Source organism: Rutidosis leptorrhynchoides, chromosome 8 (assembly GCF_046630445.1).
Source record: "Rutidosis leptorrhynchoides isolate AG116_Rl617_1_P2 chromosome 8, CSIRO_AGI_Rlap_v1, whole genome shotgun sequence".
NCBI lineage: Eukaryota > Viridiplantae > Streptophyta > Magnoliopsida > Asterales > Asteraceae > Rutidosis > Rutidosis leptorrhynchoides.
Window position 1 is genome coordinate 46,517,113 of NC_092340.1, and position 26,416 is coordinate 46,543,528.

At 33.3% G+C, this 26,416-nt stretch overlaps 1 protein-coding gene across 1 annotated transcript; it reads left to right on the top strand.

Annotated features, from left to right (window-relative positions):
• The first annotated feature begins 1,609 nt into the window (after positions 1 to 1,609).
• LOC139862289 (anaerobic nitrite reductase HB2-like) lies at positions 1,610 to 3,068 on the top strand. Its single transcript, XM_071850864.1, has 4 exons — positions 1,610 to 1,753; positions 1,885 to 1,999; positions 2,246 to 2,362; positions 2,756 to 3,068. The coding sequence occupies exons 1-4, from the start codon at positions 1,659 to 1,661 to the stop codon at positions 2,906 to 2,908; spliced, it is 480 nt and encodes a 159-aa protein (XP_071706965.1). The 5' UTR covers positions 1,610 to 1,658; the 3' UTR covers positions 2,909 to 3,068.
• The last annotated feature ends 23,348 nt before the right edge of the window (positions 3,069 to 26,416 follow it).

The following is a 26,416-nucleotide window of genomic DNA, read 5'->3' on the forward strand; positions in this document are numbered from 1 at the left end:
GATTACCGATGATCCACCATCTCTTCCATCTTGAGGACCCATAAACAAGTTTTGAATTGCGTTTCCGTAATTCACGCCGTCAATGTTATCTTTGAGCTTGTAAGAACCCGAAGTGGAAGCCTCGTTCGACTTCTTTCTAGACTTCGGGTTAACATCACTAAGTAAACATCTTGAAACATCTTTATTCATAACGTACCACGCTTTACAAAAACCGTCACACGAGGGGACCTCGCAATCACAATAACACCTTCCACTACGACCAAATAAAACCGGTTTAGGCCTTTCGACGTTCGAATCTACCTTACTTTCAATCCGCACATAGATCAGGCTACTTTCAAGTGGACAATTAATGCATTAATACTGATTAAGGTTTGTCTTCTCTGACGTGTTTCGGTTTATTGAGTGTACTTGGTGATTTGTGGTTCAATATTTGGATTTGGTTTATGGTGGATAGCCGTCGCTTGTTTTAGTGTCTGGCCTTGGTAATGTTATGTTGGGGATTTCGATTGGTGTCTATCACGCATTGGTTCGTTCACTAGGTGTGTTTCGTTTAGATTGTTTGGTTGTAATTGATTTGTTCAATGGTTGTTGAATTAGTCAATATGATTGGTTGTGGAATAGGGTCTAGATCAATAATAGTTTCAAAAGGTTGTTAGATCTTCTTTGAATACTAGTCTGACACAATTGTAACAAACTGGATGTTTGAATCATTTTTAATTTAAAATTTTCTTTTAAGGAGAAAAAACAAAATAAAACACACACGTTACAACACATGGAAACGGGTCCGACTTTGCCCATGAGGTTTCTACGGTAGAAACCGCCTTTTTGGGCCAATCGGCTTATTTTTACCATTACATGATTTAGAGGGATGATAAATTTTGTAAGAGAATACCTAATAATAATTTATTAATTCTCTATTTTGGTGTGTCTCAAGTATGTTCGACATACATATTCTTTTTTAACAAAAAAATACACACGATTTTTGTCTACGATGGACTCGAACTCACAACCTCAAATTTGTTGAGTTTCTTTATTTCGTTAGGCCAGAGGCTCTTTGGTATTCGACCTACATATTTATTCGTTGCATGGTAATGACCTTCTGTCTTTTCTATGTTATCTACCTAATTAACCTATTTGCAATAAAATGTTCAATACTAAATGAATCTGAACATGATAAGCTTGCTAAAAAAAGAAGAAAATTTTGTTCATGTTAAACAATCTGCTTCTTAAAAAGCAACTCACACATTCACGTCCACGAATTAATCCAAAAATATAAATGTATATAATTGTGCTATCTCAGGATTATTACCCTAATGCCACCTAGATACTTCTAGATGAATGGTCTTTTGGTTAAATTAAAATGATCTGTTTTTAACCACACAAGTACACAAGTTCATTTTCTAAGGTGGCTCAAAAAATTATTATTCTTACTCCGTAGCATTAGTCAAAGTGTCTAACATTAGTCAAAGTGTCTTTTAAACAAGTCAAAGGGTCAATACCACTTATAATATGTACGTGGCCATATGTTTCAGATATATTCATACAAAAGTTACATTCTTACCCCTGTGGATATTATTGGCATATGACACGATTCATACCCCATATATAAAGTGTATGGTAGAGAAAGAGATTTCAAAGTTAAAAGATAGCATAAAAAGATGGGTTTTAGTGAGAAACAAGAAGCATTGGTTAAGGATTCATGGGAGATTATGAAGAATGACATTCCCACCCTCAGTCTATATTTCTTTACTCAGTAAGTTTATCATATATATGTTCGTATGAAGTAATTGTTGTGTCAAGATTTATTACTTTTCAAAATAAACTAAGAAATAATAATATTATTGAGATTAACTAACACAATATTATTGTTGTTAATGGTAAAAGGGTACTAGAGATTGCACCTTCTGCTAGGGGATTATTTTCGTTTTTGAAGGATACAGATGAAATTCCTGAAAATAACCCAAAACTCAAGTCCCATGCTATCAAGGTTTTCAAGATGGTGAGAAATATTTATATGTGATCTTAATTACTTCAGTTTTTATTTTAATTTTAATACAATATATACAACAACAACATTAACCAATCTGGTTGGAGGTAATGTACGGATCGAATGGTGATATGCAAACAAGTATACTCGTATAGAGATTGCTTTCATATATAATCTTAAAAGCAATTTAATTTAATATAATATATATACTCCGTATATATGTAAATAACTAAACGTACAAGTGTGTTTGTATCTAAGACATGTGAGGCAGCAATTCAGTTAAGGGAAAAAGGAGAAGTTGTGGTTTCTGGTTCTACACTCAAGTATTTGGGATCTGTTCATCTTCAGAAAGGAATTGTTGGTCCTCACTTTGAGGTATATTTTTTATTTATTTAACTATATTTAAAATTGTAATAGCTTTATTATTTTCAAAAATGCTTTGTTTCAAGAGTGGATTTAGTTTAGCCTGCTTTTAATTAATTAGCTTTATAAAATAACATTAGTAATAGTAAGTTTGTGATTGTTATAAAACCAAATCAAACACTCAACGAATTATTTCACGAATAATTGTAATTGTCCGACATCAAGACGTGAAATCTCAGCCTCATGACCATTAGGTCCATGTCTTTTGTTAAAATCTGTGATTATTTATATAAGAATATTTTTTTATTCACTCATTCGTTAAGTGGCATTTAGACTTTAGTGTCGTCGTTATCATTTCTCATTGATTAAATTATATTTTTTTAACACTGGAATAAATTGATGAAGGTTGTTAAGGAAGCAGTGTTGAGAACAGTGGAGAAAGGAGTAGGGGAGAAATGGAGTGAAGAGATGAAGGGTGCTTGGGCTGAAGCTTATGATCAACTTGCAGCCGCTATTCAAGATGAGATGAAGAAAGAGGCTGCAGAAATAAACCCTTGATTCGTTTACCAATAAACATACGACTCGAAATTTTAGCTTAATACTACTACTTTTCCTTATCCATGTTACAAGACTTTCATATGTTTGGGTGGTAATCATATTTATCAATGTTTATATCCATATTACAAAACTCTTGGGGATATTTAGTTTTTATTTAATGATTTATTTATGTATAACTCTTAATTCAATAAATAAAATTTTTGTTTTTTGTCATTCAATCTGTCACTTAAATTGAAAATGATTTGTTTGCGAAAAATATAGAAACAAAGACCCATACCCAAACAAAGTCCTATGAAAACAACACTTGATTCAAAATAAAAATAAACAACTCTTACACATGTAAGGTGTATAAGAGCACTAGGAGTCGGGTATTTTTAAGCTGTTATACACGTTTAACGGTGGGGACGGTGAGAATCCCACTCCCTCCCGTCGTTAAATTGCCGTTAAATCCCACCGTCGCTCTGGTAACGGTGTGTTTGTTTGAAATATATCCGTTATTCAATGGATATATATATATATATATATATATATATATATATATATATATATATATATATATATATATATATATATATATATATATATATATATATATATAGCCAAAAGTTCAAACGAGAACCATAAAAAAGGTCAGAACTGCGAGAACTTTTGATTTATAAAGATTTTCACATGTAACTAGATTAATCACACATAAACCTTGATGAAGAGTATGAATGAACATAAAACAGTTAAAAAACACTTATATTTTACCTATATAATTAAATATATAGTTTCTTGTTCACATGTGCATATTTGTTTTCAAACATGTGAACAGTTTCATATAATTAACAATTTAACATGTAATTTGAGTTAATGAACGTATGTTTGTTAATGATATGTGCATTGATTAACATTTCCATGTAATTTGTTGTATTTGAACGCATAAAAACTATTAAATTAAATACTTCTCGCAGTTCTCACCTTTTTAGTGGTTCACGTTTGAATCTCCCCACATATATATATATATATATATATATATATATATATATATATATATATATATATATATATATATATATATATATATATATATATCTTTTTTTTTCTATATACACTTCTACATTTTATACTCATTTTCACAACAACAACAATATTTCTTTATACTTCTCCAAATTAACTTCTCTTCTCCAAATAAACTTTTTTCTTTCATAAAATGTCTTCAACATCATCATCTAGCGAAGAGTTTTTGATGCAAGTGCTCGATATAATCAATAGCGAGGCGTTAGAAAGTGAAAATGATGCGGAAAATTCAAACACACGTCGTTATATAGAATGTGGACCAAATCTACAACTTCAAAAAAATACTGTATATGAAATGCGTACTTCATAGTTGCAACAAACAGAAAAGAACCTGTAAATACAAACCTGGCAAAACCGCTAATTTGTGTAAAAAAGAAAGTTAAATTAAACACAAAAGAACCAATTATTAAAACTTCAAACCAATATATGTTAGGGTTAAAGCTACTCATTGGCCATATACTTTTCATTTTGTCCTGATGTAGTCCATATACCCAAAAAAATACTATTATAGTCCATAAACTTTTAAAAAGTGTATCGATGTAGTCCATAAGGTAACCTGTTACCGGTTAAACATGTCACCTTTTGTTTACATCGATACACTTTTAAAAGTTTATGGCCTACATCGATACACTTTTTGAAAGTATGTGAACTACATTAGTACTTTTTTTTGGGTATATGGACTACATCGGGACAAAAAAAAATTATACTTTTTTGAAGATCAACGGTTTAAAATCGATCAACCTTATTTATCAGGTCAATGGACTATATCGATACATTCTTTTAAAGTTTATGAACTATAATAGTATTTTTTTGAGTATATGGACTACATCGGGACAAAATGAAAAGTATATGACCCTTGAGTAGCCTTAACCCTATATGTTATTGCATAATAAGCAAATCGTAGTAATACCTCTAATGAAAGGTGTACTTCATAGTAGCAAAAAACAATAAGGAAATTATAAATGCAAGCGTTTGACAATCGCTTGGTAAGTGAGTGACAATGAATGGCCACTTTATTTTAGAGTTTATGCTTAAAAAAGAAACTTAGATAAAACCAAAGACGAACCAATATGTATTGATTGAAATAACAATGGTTCCATCTTCGGTAACTTGAGTGCACCCATTCCAACTGATGTTCCGCCTGTGGAGAATCTCAAGTGGAGAATCACTCTTACGTTTACCACTAACAGATGTTTCTGCTACTTTGGAGATGCCTGAGGTAGACACAGGAGAATCAAGCACAACATTGTTCTGTATTTGTATTAGCACAAGGGAATACACACTTAAGTGATATAGTACTACTATCAAGAAAATATATGGTAAAGAGTGATGAATCACATATTTATAGCTCAGAAATCTAAAATTTACAGTTGTCTACCTTAAAGGACTTTGGAATTTTATAGTACGCTCATCATTCTCCAAGTCAACTGAGTGTCCATTCTTACTGACCTTGGTAGCAATCTTATTGATGAGGTCCACATTGTCGGTTGCATCCATCATAGTGTATACACGGTAATTGTTTTTTACATTAAAGTCGGATCTTTTGGATAACCAAATGAACGTTTGGTTAAGAACACCATTCACCTCTGCGGGGAGGTCATAAGGATCGGCACACTAAGACATAAACATTAAACTTTTTTAGTAAAACTTTATATCCATGAATTTTAACTTTGATCAGACAGTTGTTTTATTATATAACATCTTATAAGTATGATTACGTACCGCTCTTGCTCTAGCGTTTAACCACGCATGTAACATCTTCAATCGGGCATATCTATAAGATTACTAAATTGCCCTTAAGTTGGTATTGTGTTATTGTATGCTTTTATTTTTATTTAATATTTATTATTATGTAATGATGTGGTTATGACCATTTGTGACAAGGTTCACGGAACATGTTTGTTTATTTAATTTGGACTTTGTTTGAGTCGTCAATTGATGTACGAAAGATATCAGATAACTGATAAATACCCGTGAGTTGCACAGTGTGAGATTTTAACCCACTTTAGATGACTAGTGCTGCTTCTCTCCTCATTTGTTTCCAGATTTCTCTACACACACAAACACACTCGTATCTTCATCTTCACCCACTATCAAACCCTAATTTTAAATCCTTGTTTTAGAGCTCAAATCTTTTACATTATATTGTTCCTTGTGATTTACTGATTCTATCAAGGTAAGAATCACAAGCTTTCATGCTTTAATCTTTAAGAAATTTGGGTTTTGTGTAAAGTTTTACAAAGTGAGTAATTTGGGTTAAAGTGGTTATATTTTATGTTGTTTGAGTCCTAATCTTGTGGGTTTATGTTTCTACATGTTTAGTGTCTTCGATTTGGTCAGTTTTCAGGTCATAATCGAGCTCTAGAGTAAGAATTGGTCGATTTTGAGTGAAACCTGTAGTTTGTTCTTCAGCTTCTGCAGATAAACACAGTCGACCGAGTGTCTCGAGACACTCAACCGACCGACTCGACCATCGACCGAGTGTGTATGACCCACGGCCGGGTGTGTCTGTGAGAGACCATCGACCGAATGACTAGACACTCGGCCGAGTGAGTGTTGACAGTCGTCCGACTGTCTCTGACAGTCGACCAAGTGTCTTTGGCAGTGAAATATTTTACTATGTGTTGATTTTTAGCCGTTATGCCGCCCGTTTGTATTTTGATGATCAGGATGTAAATTTTGAAAATGCATAAGTGTTAAGAAGAAATTTTTAGCGAGCGCTTTTTGATACAAAAATTTCTGTACTGTACTGTTTTGTGTTAATGGACAGAAACTAACATGATTTGCCTTATGCTCAGGTGATAAAGATAAGAAAGCCGCTCAGTAGTAGATTATCTGAGCTGGTTACTGGTATTTGGTGAGTGGGACTACTGGAGTATATAGTATAGAGTAGCATGTTATATTATGATTGCCATGCTTATTAGATATACTTACTGTTACCGTTAGTTAGTACGTTGTGATGACTGCATGTTAGTTGATACTTGTCTGCTGGAGCCCAGTGCGTCCCTATTGTGTGGTAGCCTCGGTAGGAGAGATCAACCTGCGGGTTGGGTTCCTCATGTGGTAGCCTAGACAATCGAGGTGTATATATATGTGAATGACGCGTCCGTCGCTTGTGGATTATATATATACATACGATGGTGGAGGAACTTCTAGTAAACCCCAGTCCGATCATGAAATGTCCCGTTCATATTGATTATAAACGTTCCATATTAATTGATTTCGTCGCGAGGTTTTGACCTCTATATGAGACGTTTTTTCAAAGACTGCATTCATTTTTAAAACAACCATAACCTTTATTTTATCGATAAAGGTTTAAAAAGCATTACATAGATTATCAAATAATGATAATCTAAAATATACTGTTTACACACGACCATTACATAATGGTTTACATTAAGAATATATTACATCAAAAATAAATTTCTTGAATGCAGTTTTTACACAATATCATACAAGCATGGACTCCAAATCTTGTCCTTATTTTAGTATGCAACAGCGGAAGCTCTTAATAATCACCTGAGAATAAACATGCTTAAAACGTCAATAAAAAATGTTGGTGAGTTATAAGTTTAACCTATATATTATCAAATCATAATAATAGACCACAAGATTTCATATTTCAATATACATCCCATACATAGAGATAAAATTCATTCATATGGTGAACACCTGGTAACCGACATTAACAAGATGCATATAGAATATCCCCATCATTCCGGAACACCCATCGGACATGATAAAATCGAAGTACTAAAGCATTCTAAATTCCAGAATGGGGCTTGTTGGGCCCGATAGATCTATTTTTAGGATTCGCGTCAATTTGGGGGGACTGTTCCCAAATTCTTAGGCTACCAAGCTAAAAAGGGGCATATTCGGCTTCGATCATTCATCCATATAATGTAGTTTCATTTACTTGTGTCTATTTCGTAAAACATTTATAAAATTGCATGTATTCTCATTCCAAAATATTAGATTTTAAAAGTGGGACTATAGCTCACTTTCACAGATTTTTTACTTCATCGGGAGTATGACTTGGCCACTGGTCGATTCACGAACCTATAACAAATATATACATATATATATCAAAGTATGTTCAAAATATATTTACAACATTTTTAATACATTTTGATGTTTTAAGTTTATTAAGTCAGTTGTCCTCGTTAGTAACCTACAACTAGTTGTCCATAGTTAGATGTACAGAAATAAATTGATATATATTATCTTGAATCAATCCACGACCCAGTGTATACACGTCTCAGGCTAGATCACAACTCAAAGTATATATATTTTTGGAATCAACCTCAACCATGTATAGCTAACTCCAACATTACTGCATATAGAGTGTCTATGGTTGTTCCAAATAATATATATACATGGGTCGATATTGTAGTGACCCGAACTTTTCCATGTTTATATATATTAATTGAGATTGATATTTACATGATTAAATGTTTCCAACATGTTAAGCAATCAAACTTGTTAAGACTTGATTAATTGAAATATGTTTCATATAGACAATTGACCACCCAAGTTGATCGGTGATTCACGAACGATAAAACTTGTAAAAACTATATAATGACATATATATGGATATATATATATATATAGTTAACATGATACTATGATAAGAAAACATATCATAAAGTATATTAACAATGAACTACATATGTAAAAACAAGACTACTAACTTAATGATTTTTAAACGAGACATATATGTAATGATTATCGTTGTAAAGACATTTAATGTATATATATCATATTAAGAGATATTCATACATGATAATATCATGATAATATAATAATTTAAAATCTCATTTGATATTATAAACATTGGGTTAACAACATTTAACAAGATCGTTAACCTAAAGGTTTCAAAACAACACTTACATGTAACGACTAACGATGACTTAACGACTCAGTTAAAATGTATATACATGTAGTGTTTTAATATGTATTTATACACTTTTGAAAGACTTCAATACACTTATCAAAATACTTCTACTTAACAAAAATGCTTACAATTACATCCTCGTTCAGTTTCATCAATAATTCTACTCGTATGCACCCGTATTCGTACTCGTACAATACACAGCTTTTAGATGTATGTACTATTGGTATATACACTCCAATGATCAGCTCTTAGCAGCCCATGTGAGTCACCTAACACATGTGGGAACCATCATTTGGCAACTAGCATGAAATATCTCATAAAATTACAAAAATATGAGTAATCATTCATGACTTATTTACATGAAAACAAAATTACATATCCTTTATATCTAATCCAAACACCAACGACCAAAAACACCTACAAACACTTTCATTCTTCAATTTTCTTCATCTAATTGATCTCTCTCAAGTTCTATCTTCAAGTTCTAAGTGTTCTTCATAAATTCCAAAAGTTCTAGTTTCATAAAATCAAGAATACTTTCAAGTTTGCTAGCTCACTTCCAATCTTGTAAGGTGATCATCCAACCTCAAGAAATCTTTATTTCTTACAGTAGGTTATCATTCTAATACAAGGTAATAATCATATTCAAACTTTGGTTCAATTTCTATAACTATAACAATCTTATTTCAAGTGATGATCTTACTTGAACTTGTTTTCGTGTCATGATTCTGCTTCAAGAACTTCGAGCCATCCAAGGATCCATTGAAGCTAGATCCATTTTTCTCTTTTCCAGTAGGTTTATCCAAGGAAATTAAGGTAGTAATGATGTTCATAACATCATTCGATTCATACATATAAAGCTATCTTATTCGAAGGTTTAAACTTGTAATCACTAGAACATAGTTTAGTTAATTCTAAACTTGTTCGCAAACAAAAGTTAATCCTTCTAACTTGACTTTTAAAATCAACTAAACACATGTTCTATATCTATATGATATGCTAACTTAATGATTTAAAACCTGGAAACACGAAAAACACCGTAAAACTGGATTTACGCCGTCGTAGTAACACCGCGGGCTGTTTTGGGTTAGTTAATTAAAAACTATGATAAACTTTGATTTAAAAGTTGTTATTCTGAGAAAATGATTTTTATTATGAACATGAAACTATATCCAAAAATTATGGTTAAACTCAAAGTGGAAGTATGTTTTCTAAAATGGTCATCTAGACGTCGTTCTTTCGACTGAAATGACTACCTTTACAAAAACGACTTGTAACTTATTTTTCAGACTATAAACCTATACTTTTTCTGTTTAGATTCATAAAATAGAGTTCAATATGAAACCATATCAATTTGATTCACTCAAAACGGATTTAAAATGAAGAAGTTATGGGTAAAACAAGATTGGATAATTTTTCTCATTTTAGCTACGTGAAAATTGGTAACAAATCTATTCCAACCATAACTTAATCAACTTGTATTGTATATTATGTAATCTTGAGATACCATAGACACGTATACAATGTTTCGACCTATCATGTCGACACATCTATATATATTTCGGAACAACCATAGACACTCTATATGTGAATGTTGGAGTTAGCTATACAGGGTTGAGGTTGATTCCAAAATATATATAGTTTGAGTTGTGATCAATACTGAGATACGTATACACTGGGTCGTGGATTGATTCAAGATAATATTTATCGATTTATTTCTGTACATCTAACTGTGGACAACTAGTTATAGGTTACTAACGAGGACAGCTGACTTAATAAACTTAAAACATCAAAATATATTAAAAGTGTTGTAAATATATTTTGAACATACTTTAATATATATGTATATATTGTTATAGGTTCGTGAATCAACAGTGGCCAAGTCTTACTTCCCGACGAAGTAAAAATCTGTGAAAGTGAGTTATAGTCCCACTTTTAAAATCTAATATTTTTGGGATGAGAATACATGCAGGTTTTATAAATGATTTACAAAATAGACACAAGTACGTGAAACTACATTCTATGGTTGAATTATCGAAATCGAATATGCCCCTTGTTATTAAGTCTGGTAATCTAAGAATTAGGGAACAGACACCCTAATTGACGCGAATCCTAAAGATAGATCTATTGGGCTTAACAAACCCCATCCAAAGTACCGGATGCTTTAGTACTTCGAAATTTATATCATATCCGAAGGGTGTCCCGGAATGATGGGGATATTCTTATATATGCATCTTGTTAATGTCGGTTACCAGGTGTTCACCATATGAATGATTTTTATCTCTATGTATGGGATGTGTATTGAAATATGAAATCTTGTGGTCTATTATTATGATTTGATATATATAGGTTAAACCTATAACTCACCAACATTTTTGTTGACGTTTTAAGCATGTTTATTCTCAGGTGATTATTAAGAGCTTCAGCTGTCGCATACTTAAATAAGGACGAGATTTGGAGTCCATGCTTGTATGATATTGTGTAAAAACTGCATTCAAGAAACTTATTTTGTTGTAACATATTTGTATTGTAAACCATTATGTAATGGTCGTGTGTAAACAGGATATTTTAGATTATCATTATTTGATAATCTACGTAAAGCTTTTTAAACCTTTATTGATGAAATAAAGGTTATGGTTTGTTTTAAAATGAATGCAGTCTTTGAAAAACGTCTCATATAGAGGTCAAAACCTCGCAACGAAATCAATTAATATGGAACGATTTTAATCAATAAGAACGGGACATTTCAGTTGGTATCCGAGCGTTGGTCTTAGAGAACCAGAAAATTTGCATTAGTGTGTCTTATCGAGTTTGTTAGGATGCATTAGTGAGTCTGGACTTCGACCGTGTTTTCTTTAAAAATGATTGCTTAACATTTTTGTTGGAAACTATATATTTTTAACATATGAATATTATGTGATATATTAATTTCTTAACGTGTTTGATATTATGTGATAGATGTCTACCTCTAGAACAAGTCCCATTGACTCACCTAATAATAATGAAGAGTCAAATGTAAATTGGAGTGATTTGTGGACTGATTCACAAGTTCCCGAAGAGGAACCGGAAGAAGAGTCGGAACCGGAAGAAGAATCGGAACCGGAAGAAGAATCGGAACCGGATGAAGAAATAGAACCGGTGGGGGAAATAATAAAACGGTTAATTAAAAGAAAATCCTCAACCAACCGACCAAAGTTAATTATGGTCAATGGTGTTTCCGCCAAGGAAGCAAAATATTGGGAGGATTACCAATTCTCCGATGAATCGGATTCCGACGAGAATTCCGATGATGTTATAGAAATTACCCCAACTGAATTTAAAAAGGCAAAAGAAAATAATAAGGGAAAGGGCATAAAAATAGAGAAATCTAATTCCAACCCCGATGAACTTTATATGTATCGTCAACCCCCGAAATCCTTAAGTTGTAACAATGACCCGGGAACCTCTAAACCACCAGGTTTTTCTAAACCAATGTGGACAACGACGGCTCGTATTAGGGGAACATCATATATCCCTAGAAACTTGGCAAAACGAACCAAAACCGAAGAAGAATAAACGAGCGAGTCGAAATAAGATAGTTGTATTCGTGTGGTGTAATATATGTAATATAGTGTTCTTATGCTTTATGATATATGTAAAAATTGCTTGTATTAATAAGTATTTTTTTATGAATCTAACTCTTGTCTATTTTACAGTTTAAAAACACAAAATGGATAGACAACCCAATATTTTAAGAGACCTACCCGGAGACATGATTGATGAAATCTTGTCTAGAGTCGGCCAGAATTCTTCGGCACAACTATTTAAGGCGAGATCAGTTTGTAAGACATTCGAAGAACGTTCCAAGAATGTCTTGGTTTATAAGAGACTTTCGTTTGAAAGATGGGGGATATCACATTGGGAAACCCATAAGTTACGATGTGTTTACTTTGACGCATATATTGCGGGGAACCCAAATGCTATTTTACGCAACGGGTTAAGAAATTATTTTGACTCAATATATCCGATTATTGGACTTCGTGATTTAGAAAAAGCGGCTAACATGCAACATAAAGAAGCATGTTATGCTTACGGATTAGTAATGTTCGCTTCTCACCAAAGTGAGAACAAGAACATCGGGCTACAACTATTAAACAAAACGTTTCCACAAGTGACGGAGTCGGTAATTGGGGTAAGAAATGAGGTTTTTAGATTATTACGGGACTGTTGGACATTACGTAACCCTTGTCCCTTTGATAACGTTACAACACGCTGTCTTATCAACGGCCATAACGGTTATGTTGCACAAGACCAAGGATGGGAAGTAGTCCTAGTAAAACCAGAATGCATGACTTGTTTCTGGACGTATGAATTACGTGTCTTTATTGCCTTTGCTGAACGACTTGTGTACTAGCTAGAATTGTCTTCACAACTATCTTGTATCAAAGTTATTGTGTGCTATATTTCATGCTTTATGTAAAATAAGCGGTATTGTAAGTTTGTAAAATATTGTATAAAAGTTTGAACGCGAAATATTATTATAATCAGTTTTTCATATAGAATTGTAGTAGTTGAATTGTATATTAGCTACTAAGTATGAACTTAACGGGTAGGTACTACCCGAATTTAAACTTATAAAACGCTAATATGAAGAAAAAGCTTTTATAAATGAGTTCATATTATGCTACGAAATACTATTAACTACTCTTAATATTCTGTATGATTAACTTGTTCCATTTAACTATTTTGAAGGAAATGGCACCGACTACTCGACACACCGTGAATATGAATGAAGAGGAATTCCGTACTTTTCTAGCTTCAAACATAGCCGCAGTACAGGCTGCGCTACATACCAACAATAACCTTGGATCTAGCAGTACAGGAAATCGTGTAGGATGCACCTACAAAGAATTCACTGCCTGCAAACCTTTGGAATTTGATGGAACCGAAGGACCGATCGGATTGAAACGGTGGACCGAGAAGGTTGAATCGGTGTTTGCCATAAGTAAGTGTACTGAAGAGGACAAAGTGAAGTACGCTACGCATACCTTCACAGGTTCTGCGTTAACATGGTGGAATACCTATCTAGAGCAAGTGGGACAAGATGATGCGTACGCACTACCGTGGTCAGCATTCAAGCACTTGATGAACGAGAAGTACCGTCCCAGAACCGAGGTCAATAAGCTCAAGACAGAACTTAGAGGGTTACGAACCCAAGGATTTGATATTACCACGTACGAAAGACGATTCACAGAATTGTGCCTATTGTGTCCGGGAGCATTCGAAGATGAGGAAGAGAAGATCGACGCGTTTGTGAAAGGATTACCGGAAAGAATCCAAGAAGATATAAGTTCACACGAGCCCGCCTCCATACAACAGGCATGTAGAATGGCTCACAAACTAGTGAACCAGATTGAAGAAAGAATTAAAGAACAGACTGCTGAAGAGGCCAATGTGAAGCAAGTCAAAAGAAAGTGGGAGGAAAACGGTGATAAGAATCACCAATACAACAACAACAGCAATTACAACAATAATCGCAACAATTATCCCAACAATCGCAACATCAATCGCAACTACAACAAACGGCCCAACAACAACAACAACAACAACAACAACTACAACAATCATCCCAACAACAATAATAACCGCAACAACAACAACAACAATCAGAAGCAGCTATGCCAAAGGTGTGAAAAGAATCACTCGGGGTTCTGCACCAAATTTTGCAACAAGTGTAAAAGAAATGGTCATAGTGCGGCGAACTGTGAGGTCTACGGACCAGGGGTTAATAGAACGAAAGGAACAAATGGTGTCGGAACGAGTAATGGCGGAGCAAGTAGTGTTGGAGCAAGTTATGCCAATGTAGTTTGTTATAAATGTGGAAAACCAGGCCACATTATTAGAAATTGCCCGAACCAGGAGAACACGAATGGACAAGGCCGTGGAAGAGTTTTCAATATTAATGCGGTAGAGGCACAGGAAGACCCGGAGCTTGTTACGGGTACGTTTCTTATTGACAATAAATCTGCTTACGTTTTATTTGATTCGGGTGCGGATAGAAGCTATATGAGTAGAGATTTTTGTGCTAAATTAAGTTGTCCATTGACGCCTTTGGATAGTAAATTTTTACTCGAATTAGCAAATGGTAAATTAATTTCAGCAGATAATATATGTCGGAATCGAGAAATTAAACTGGTTAGCGAAACATTTAAGATTGATTTGATACCAGTAGAGTTAGGGAGTTTTGATGTGATAATCGGTATGGACTGGTTGAAAGAAGTGAAAGCGGAGATCGTTTGTTACAAAAATGCAATTCGCATTATACGAGAAAAAGGAAAACCCTTAATGGTGTACGGAGAAAAGGGCAACACGAAGCTACATCTTATTAGTAATTTGAAGGCACAAAAACTAATAAGAAAAGGTTGCTATGCTGTTCTAGCACACGTCGAGAAAGTACAAACTGAAGAAAAGAGCATCAATGATGTTCCCATTGCAAAAGAATTTCCCGATGTATTTCCGAAAGAATTACCGGGATTACCCCCACATCGATCCGTTGAATTTCAAATAGATCTTGTACCAGGAGCTGCACCAATAGCTCGTGCTCCTTACAGACTCGCACCCAGCGAGATGAAAGAACTGCAAAGCCAATTACAAGAACTTTTAGAGCGTGGTTTCATTCGACCAAGCACATCACCGTGGGGAGCTCCTGTTTTGTTTGTCAAGAAGAAAGATGGTACATTCAGGTTGTGTATCGACTACCGAGAGTTGAACAAACTTACCATCAAGAACCGCTACCCACTACCGAGAATCGACGACTTATTTGATCAACTACAAGGCTCGTCTGTTTATTCAAAGATTGACTTACGTTCCGGGTATCATCAAATGCGGGTGAAAGAAGATGATATTCCAAAGACTGCTTTCAGAACACGTTACGGTCATTACGAGTTTATGGTCATGCCGTTTGGTTTAACTAATGCACCAGCTGTGTTCATGGACCTTATGAACCGAGTGTGTGGACCATACCTTGACAAGTTTGTCATTGTTTTCATTGATGACATACTTATTTACTCAAAGAATGACCAAGAACACGGTGAACATTTGAGAAAGGTGTTAGAAGTATTGAGGAAGGAAGAATTGTACGCTAAGTTTTCAAAGTGTGCATTTTGGTTGGAAGAAGTTCAATTCCTCGGTCACATAGTGAACAAAGAAGGTATTAAGGTGGATCCGGCAAAGATAGAAACTATTGAAAAGTGGGAAACCCCGAAAACTCCGAAACACATACGCCAGTTTTTAGGACTAGCTGGTTACTACAGAAGGTTCATCCAAGACTTTTCCAGAATAGCAAAACCCTTGACTGCATTAACGCATAAAGGGAAGAAATTTGAATGGAATGATGAACAAGAGAAAGCGTTTCAGTTATTGAAGAAAAAGCTAACTACGGCACCTATATTGTCATTGCCTGAAGGGAATGATGATTTTGTGATTTATTGTGATGCATCAAAGCAAGGTCTCGGTTGTGTATTAATGCAACGAACGAAGGTGATTGCTTATGCGTCTAGACAATTGAAGATTCACGAACAAAATTATACGACGCATGATTTGGAATTAGGCGCGGTTGTTTTTGCATTAAAGACTTGGAGGCACTACTTATATGGGGTCAAAAGTATTATATATACCGACCACAAAAGTCTTCAACACATATTTAATCAGAAACAACTGAATATGAGGCAGCGTAGGTGGATTGAATTATTGAATGATTACGACTTTGAGATTCGTTACCACCCGGGGAAGGCAAATGTGGTAGCCGATGCCTTGAGCAGGAAGGACAGAGAACCCATTCGAGTAAAATCTATGAATATAATGATTCATAATAACATTACTACTCAAATAAAGGAGGCGCAACAAGGAGTTTTAAAAGAGGGAAATTTAAAGGATGAAATACCCAAAGGATCGGAGAAGCATCTTAATATTCGGGAAGACGGAACCCGGTATAGGGCTGAAAGGATTTGGGTACCAAAATTTGGAGATATGAGAGAAATGGTACTTAGAGAAGCTCATAAAACCAGATACTCAATACATCCTGGAACGGGGAAGATGTACAAGGATCTCAAGAAACATTTTTGGTGGCCGGGTATGAAAGCCGATGTTGCTAAATACGTAGGAGAATGTTTGACGTGTTCTAAGGTCAAAGCTGAGCATCAGAAACCATCAGGTCTACTTCAACAACCCGAAATCCCGTAATGGAAATGGGAAAACATTACCATGGATTTCATCACTAAATTGCCAAGGACTGCAAGTGGTTTTGATACTATTTGGGTAATAGTTGATCGTCTCACCAAATCAGCACACTTCCTACCAATAAGAGAAGATGACAAGATGGAGAAGTTAGCACGACTGTATTTGAAGGAAGTCGTCTCCAGACATGGAATACCAATCTCTATTATCTCTGATAGGGATGGCAGATTTATTTCAAGATTCTGGCAGACATTACAGCAAGCATTAGGAACTCGTCTAGACATGAGTACTGCCTATCATCCACAAACTGATGGGCAGAGCGAAAGGACGATACAAACGCTTGAAGACATGCTACGAGCATGTGTTATTGATTTCAGAAACAGTTGGGATCGACATCTACCGTTAGCAGAATTTTCCTACAACAACAGCTACCATTCAAGCATTGAGATGGCGCCGTTTGAAGCACTTTATGGTAGAAAGTGCAGGTCTCCGATTTGTTGGAGTGAAGTGGGGGATAGACAGATTACGGGTCCGGAGATTATACAAGAAACTACCGAGAAGATCATCCAAATTCAACAACGGTTGAAAACCGCCCAAAGTCGACAAAAGAGCTACGCTGACATTAAAAGAAAAGATATAGAATTTGAAATGGGAGAGATGGTCATGCTTAAAGTTGCACCTTGGAAAGGCGTTGTTCGATTTGGTAAACGAGGGAAATTAAATCCAAGGTATATTGGACCATTCAAGATTATTGATCGTGTCGGACCAGTAGCTTACCGACTAGAGTTACCTCAACAACTCGCGGCTGTACATAACACTTTCCACGTCTCGAATTTGAAGAAATGTTTTGCTAAAGAAGATCTCACTATTCCATTAGATGAAATCCAAATCAACGAAAAACTTCAATTCATCGAAGAACCCGTCGAAATAATGGATCGTGAGGTTAAAAGACTTAAGCAAAACAAGATACCAATTGTTAAGGTTCGATGGAATGCTCGTAGAGGACCCGAGTTCACCTGGGAGCGTGAAGATCAGATGAAGAAGAAATACCCGCATCTATTTCCAGAAGATTCGTCAACACCTTCAACAGCTTAAAATTTCGGGACGAAATTTATTTAACGGGTAGGTACTGTAGTGACTTGAACTTTTCCATGTTTATATATATTAATTGAGATTGATATTTACATGATTAAATGTTTCCAACATGTTAAGCAATCAAACTTGTTAAGACTTGATTAATTGAAATATGTTTCATATAGACAATTGACCACCCAAGTTGATCGGTGATTCACGAACGATAAAACTTGTAAAAACTATATGATGACATATATATGGATATATATATATATATATATATATAGTTAACATGATACTATGATAAGAAAACATATCATAAAGTATATTAACAATGAACTACATATGTAAAAACAAGACTACTAACTTAATGATTTTTAAACGAGACATATATGTAACGATTATCGTTGTAAAGACATTTAATGTATATATATCATATTAAGAGATATTCATACATGATAATATCATGATAATATAATAATTTAAAATCTCATTTGATATTATAAACATTGGGTTAACAACATTTAACAAGATCGTTAACCTAAAGGTTTCAAAACAACACTTACATGTAACGACTAACGATGACTTAACGACTCAGTTAAAATGTATATACATGTAGTGTTTTAATATGTATTTATACACTTTTGAAAGACTTCAATACACTTATCAAAATACTTCTACTTAACAAAAATGCTTACAATTACATCCTCGTTCAGTTTCATCAACAATTCTACTCGTATGCACCCGTATTCGTACTCGTACAATACACAGCTTTTAGATGTATGTACTATTGGTATATACACTCCAATGATCAGCTCTTAGCAGCCCATGTGAGTCACCTAACACATGTGGGAACCATCATTTGGCAACTAGCATGAAATATCTCATAAAATTACAAAAATATGAGTAATCATTCATGACTTATTTACATGAAAACAAAATTACATATCCTTTATATCTAATCCAAACACCAACGACCAAAAACACCTACAAACACTTTCATTCTTCAATTTTCTTCATCTAATTGATCTCTCTCAAGTTCTATCTTCAAGTTCTAAGTGTTCTTCATAAATTCCAAAAGTTCTAGTTTCATAAAATCAAGAATACTTTCAAGTTTGCTAGCTCACTTCCAATCTTGTAAGGTGATCATCCAACCTCAAGAAATATTTGTTTCTTACAGTAGGTTATCATTCTAATACAAGGTAATAATCATATTCAAACTTTGGTTCAATTTCTATAACTATAACAATCTTATTTCAAGTGATGATCTTACTTGAACTTGTTTTCGTGTCATGATTCTGCTTCAAGAACTTCGAGCCATCCAAGGATCCATTGAAGCTAGATCCATTTTTCTCTTTTCCAGTAGGTTTATCCAAGGAAATTAAGGTAGTAATGATGTTCATAACATCATTCAATTCATACATATAAAGCTATCTTATTCGAAGGTTTAAACTTGTAATCACTAGAACATAGTTTAGTTAATTCTAAACTTGTTCGCAAACAAAAGTTAATCCTTCTAACTTGACTTTTAAAATCAACTAAACACATGTTCTATATCTATATGATATGCTAACTTAATGATTTAAAACCTGGAAACACGAAAAACACCGTAAAACTGGATTTACGCCGTCGTAGTAACACCGCGGGCTGTTTTGGGTTAGTTAATTAAAAACTATGATAAACTTTGATTTAAAAGTTGTTATTCTGAGAAAATGATTTTTATTATGAACATGAAACTATATCCAAAAATTATGGTTAAACTCAAAGTGGAAGTATGTTTTCTAAAATGGTCATCTAGACGTCGTTCTTTCGACTGAAATGACTACCTTTACAAAAACGACTTGTAACTTATTTTTCCGACTATAAACCTATACTTTTTCTGTTTAGATTCATAAAATAGAGTTCAATATGAAACCATAGCAATTTGATTCACTCAAAACGGATTTAAAATGAAGAAGTTATGGGTAAAACAAGATTGGATAATTTTTCTCATTTTAGCTACGTGAAAATTGGTAACAAATCTATTCCAACCATAACTTAATCAACTTGTATTGTATATTATGTAATCTTGAGATACCATAGACACGTATACAATGTTTCGACCTATCATGTCGACACATCTATATATATTTCGGAACAACCATAGACACTCTATATGTGAATGTTGGAGTTAGCTATACAGGGTTGAGGTTGATTCCAAAATATATATAGTTTGAGTTGTGATCAATACTGAGATACGTATACACTGGGTCGTGGATTGATTCAAGATAATATTTATCGATTTATTTCTGTACATCTAACTGTGGACAACTAGTTATAGGTTACTAACGAGGACAGCTGACTTAATAAACTTAAAACATCAAAATATATTAAAAGTGTTGTAAATATATTTTGAACATACTTTAATATATATGTATATATTGTTATAGGTTCGTGAATCAACAGTGGCCAAGTCTTACTTCCCGACGAAGTAAAAATCTGTGAAAGTGAGTTATAGTCCCACTTTTAAAATCTAATATTTTTGGGATGAGAATACATGCAGGTTTTATAAATGATTTACAAAATAGACACAAGTACGTGAAACTACATTCTATGGTTGAATTATCGAAATCGAATATGCCCCTTGTTATTAAGTCTGGTAATCTAAGAATTAGGGAACAGACACCCTAATTGACGCGAATCCTAAAGATAGATCTATTGGGCTTAACAAACCCCATCCAAAGTACCGGATGCTTTAGTACTTCGAAATTTATATCATATCCGAAGGGTGTCCCGGAATGATGGGGATATTCTTATATATGCATCTTGTTAATGTCGGTTACCAGGTGTTCACCATATGAATGATTTTTATCTCTATGTATGGGATGTGTATTGAAATATGAAATCTTGTGGTCTATTATTATGATTTGATATATATAGGTTAAACCTATAACTCACCAACATTTTTGTTGACGTTTTAAGCATGTTTATTCTCAGGTGATTATTAAGAGCTTCCGCTGTCGCATACTTAAATAAGGACGAGATTTGGAGTCCATGCTTGTATGATATTATGTAAAAACTGCATTCAAGAAACTTATTTTGTTGTAACATATTTGTATTGTAAACCATTATGTAATGGTCGTGTGTAAACAGGATATTTTAGATTATCATTATTTGATAATCTACGTAAAGCTTTTTAAACCTTTATTGATGAAATAAAGGTTATGGTTTGTTTTAAAATGAATGCAGTCTTTGAAAAACGTCTCATATAGAGGTCAAAACCTCGCAACGAAATCAATTAATATGGAACGTTTTTAATCAATAAGAACGGGACATTTCAGATATGATATGTCAAAACATTTGCATAGGTGTCTATGGTATTCTAAGATTACATAATATATTAGAATACATGTATAATACAATATAAGTTAGCTAGAATATGATTTGTATAGAATTGTTACAATATTTCCCGTAGCTACAACAATCAAAAACATTCAATCTTGTTTTACCCATAACTTCTTTATTTTAAATCCATTTTGAGTGAATCAAATTGCTATGGTTTCATATTGAACTCTATTTTATGAATCTAAACAGAAAAAGTATAGGTTTATAGTCGGAAATATGGGTTACAAGTTGTTTTGTAAAGGTAGTCATTTCAGTCGAAAGAACGACGTCTAGATGACCATTTTGGAAAACATACTTCCACTTTGAGTTTAACCATGATTTTTGGATATAGTTTCATGTTCATAAGAAAAATAATTTTCCCAGAAGAACAACTTTTAAATCAAATTTTATCATAGTTTTTAATTAACTAACCAAAACAGCCTGCGGTGTTACTACGACGGCGTATATCCGGTTTTACAGTGTTTTTCGTGTTTCCGGGTTTTAAATCATTAAGTTAGCATATCATATAGATATAGAACATGTGTCTAGTTGGTTTTAAAATTCAAGTTAGAAGGATTAACTTTTGTTTGCGAACAAGTTTAGAATTAACTAAACTATGTTCTAGTGATTACAAGTTTAAACCTTCGAATAAGGTAGTTTTATATATATGAATCGAATGATGTTATGAACATCATTACTACCTCAGGTTTTGTAGATAAACCTACTGGAAATGAGAAAAATAGATATAGCTTCAAAGGTGAAATGTCCCGTTCATATTGATTATAAACGTTCCATATTAATTGATTTCGTTGCGAGGTTTTGACCTCTATATGAGACGTTTTTCAAAGACTGCATTCATTTTTAAAACAACCATAACCTTTATTTTATCAATAAAGGTTTTAAAAACATTACGTAGATTATCAAATAATGATAATCTAAAATATACTGTTTACACACGACCATTACATAATGGTTTACAATAGAAATATATTACATCAACATATGTTTCTTGAATGCAGTTTTTACACAATATCATACAAACATGGACTCCAAATCTTGTCCTTATTTTAGTATGCAACAGCGGAAGCTCTTAGTATTCACCTGAGAATAAACATGCTTTAAACGTCAACAAAAATGTTGGTGTGTTATAGGTTTAACCTATGTATATCAAATCGTAACAATAGACCACAAGATTTCATATTTCAATACACATCCCATACATAGAGATAAAAATCATTCATATGGTGAACACCTGGTAACCGACATTAACAAGATGCATGTATAAGAATATCCCCATCATTCCGGGACACCCTTCGGATATGATATAAATTTCGAAGTACTAAAGCATCCGGTACTTTGGATGGGGTTTGTCAGGCCCAATAGATCTATCTTTAGGATTCGCCTCAATTAGGGTGTATGTTCCCTAATTCTTAGATTAGCAGACTTAATAAAAAGGGGCATATTCGATTTCGATAATTCAACCATAGAATGTAGTTTCACGTACTTGTGTCTATTTTGTAAATCATTTATAAAACCTGCATGTATTCTCATCCCAAAAATATTAGATTTTAAAAGTGGGACTATAACTCACTTTCACAGATATTTCCTTCCTCGGAAATAAGACTTGGCCACGGATCGATTCACGAACCTATACAAATATGTACATATATATCAAAGTATGATCAAAATATAATTACAACCATTTTTATTATGTTTTAAAGATTTGAGTGTATTAAGTCAGCTGTCCTCGTTAGTAACCTACAACTAGTTGTCCACAGTTAGATGTACAGAAATAAATCGATATATATTATCTTGAATCAATCCACGACCGAGTGTATACACGTCTCAGGCTAAATCACAACTCAAAGTATATATATTTTTGGAATCAACCTCAACCCTGTATAGCTAACTCCAACATTACTGCATATAGAGTGTCTATGGTTGTTCCAAATAATATATATACATGGGTCGATATGATATGTCAAAATATTTGCATACGCGTCTATAGTATTCCAAGATTACATAATATATTAGAATATATGTATAATACAATATAAGTTAGCTAGGATATGATTTGTATAGATTTGTTAAACATTTCCCGTAGTTAAAAAGATCAAAAATATCCAATCTTGTTTTACCCATAACTTCTTCATTTTAAATCCGTTTTGAGTGAATCAAATTGCTATGGTTTTATATTGAACTCTTATTTAAGAATCCAAACAGAAAAAGTATAGGTTTATAGTCGGAAATTTAAGTTACATGTCCATTACTAAAGAGGTAGTCATTTCTGTCGAAAGAACGACATCTTGATAACCATTTTGAAAAACATACTTTCACTTTGAGTTTAACCAAGATTTTTGGATATAGTTTCATGTTCATATGAAAAATCATTTTCCCAGAAGAACAACTTTTAAATCAAAGTTTATCATAGTTTTTAATTATCCAAACCAAAACAGCCTCCGGTTTTACTACGACGGCGTATATCCGATTTTATGGTGTTCATCGTGTTTCTAGGTTTTAAATCATTAAGTTAGCATATCATATAGATATAGAACATATGTTTAGTTGATTTTAAAAGTCAAGTTAGAAGGATTAACTTTTGTTTGCGAACAAGTTTAGAATTAACTAAACTATGTTCTAGTGATTACAAGTTTAAACCTTCGAATAAGATAGCTTTATATGTATGAATCGAATGATGTTATGAACATCATTACTACCTCAAGTTTTCTGGATAAAACTACTAGAAATGAGAAAAATGGATCTAGCTTCAAAGGATCCTTGAATGGCTTGAAAGTTCTTGAAGCAGAATCATGACATGAAAACAGTTCAAGTAAGATTTTCACTCGAAATAAGATTGTTATAGTTGTAGAAATTGAATCAAAGTTTGAATATGAATATTACCTTGAATTAGAAAGATAACCTACTATAAATAACAAAGGTTCCTTGATCTTAGATGATTACTTGGAATGGATTAGAAAGCTTGGAAGTAGACTTGCAAACTTGGAAGTATTCTTGATTTTTATGAAACTATACTTATGGAATTTATGAAGAACACTTAGAACTTGAAGATGGAACTTGAGAGAGATCAATTAGATGAAGAAAATTGAAGAATAAAAGTGTTTGTAGGTGTTTTTGGTCGTTGGTATATGGATTAGATATAAAGGATATGTAATTTTGTTTTCATGTAAATAAGTCATGAATGATTACTAATATTTTTGTAATTTTATGAGATATTTCATGCTAGTTGCCAAATGATGGTTTCCACATCTGTTAGGTGACTCACATGGGCTGCTAAGAGCTGATCATTTTTAGTGTATATACTAATATTACATACATCTAAAAGTTATTTATTGTACGAGTACGAATACGGGTGCATACGAGTAGAATTGTTGATGAAACTGAACGAGGATGTAATTGTAAGCATTTTTGTTAAGTAGAAGTACTTTGATATGTGTCTTGAAGTCTTTCAAAAGTGTAAGAATACATATCAAAACACAACATGTATATACATTCTAATGGAGTCGTTAAGTCTTCGTTAGTCGTTACATGTAAGTGTTGTTTTGAAACCTTTAAGTTAACGATCTCAATTAATGTTGTTAACCCAATATTTATTATATCAAATGAGATGTTAAATTATTATATTATCATGATATTATGATGTATGAATATCTCTTAATATGATATATACATTAAAATATCGTTACAACGATAATCGTTACATATAAGTCTCTTTTCGTAATTCTTGGGTTAGTAGTCTTGTTTTTACATATGTAGTTCATTGTTAACACACTTAATGATATATTTAAATATCATTTTATCATGTTAAATATAGTGTATCAATATCTTAATATGATACATATGTATTTAGTAGACGTTATCATAACGATAATCGTTATATATATCATTTCGAGTTTCTTAACTTAGTAATCTCATTTCTTATGTATATCACACATTGTTAATATACTTAGTGCAATACTTACTCATAATAATCTTATGTCAACCATATATATATGTCTATATATACCACAACATGTAGTTTTTATAATTTTGTAACGTTCGTGAATCGCCGGTCAACATGGGTGATCAATTGTCTATATGAAACTTATTTCATTTAATCAAGTCTTAACAAGTTTGATTGCTTAACACGTTGGAAAAATTTAGTCATGTAAATATCAATCTCAATTAATATATATAAACATGAAAAAGTTCGGGTCACTACAGTACCTACCTGTTAAATAAATTTCGTCCAGAAATTTTAAGTTGTTGAAGGTGTTGACGAATCTTCTGGAAATAGATGCTGGTATTTTTTCTTCATCTGATCTTCAAGCTCCCAGGTGAACTCGGGTCCTCTATGAGCATTCCATCGAACCTTAACAATCGGTATCTTGTTTTGCTTAAGTCTCTTAACCTCACGATCCATTATTTCGACGGGTTCTTCAATGAATTGAAGTTTTTCATTGATTTGGTTTTCGTATAATGGAATAGTGAGATCTTCTTTAGCAAAACATTTCTTCAAATTCGAGACATGAAAAGTGTTATGTACAGCCGCGAGTTGTTGAGGTAGCTCCAGTTGGTAAGCTACTGGTCCGACACGATCTATAATCTTGAATGGTCCAATGTACCTTGGATTTAGTTTCCCCCGTTTACCAAATCGAACAACGCCTTTTCAAGGTGAAACCTTAAGCATGACCAATTCTCCAATTTCAAACTCTATATCTTTTCCTTTACTGTCCGCGTAGCTCTTTTGTCCACTCTGAGCGGTTTTCAATCGTTGTTGAATTTGGATGATTTTCTCGGTAGTTTCTTGTATTATCTCCGGACCCGTAATCTGTCTATCCCCCACTTCATTCCAACAAATCGGAGATCTGCACTTTCTACCATAAAGTGCCTCAAACGGCGCCATC

Bases quoted from the DNA above. Each gene is read 5' to 3' on its own strand.
- LOC139862289 (XM_071850864.1), top strand. From the start codon at position 1,659: ATGGGTTTTAGTGAGAAACAAGAAGCATTGGTTAAGGATTCATGGGAG. The intron at 1,754-1,884 runs GTAAGTTTATCA...TAATGGTAAAAG, and splicing joins AGTCTATATTTCTTTACTCA to GGTACTAGAGATTGCACCTT. The intron at 2,000-2,245 runs GTGAGAAATATT...TTTGTATCTAAG, and splicing joins CTATCAAGGTTTTCAAGATG to ACATGTGAGGCAGCAATTCA.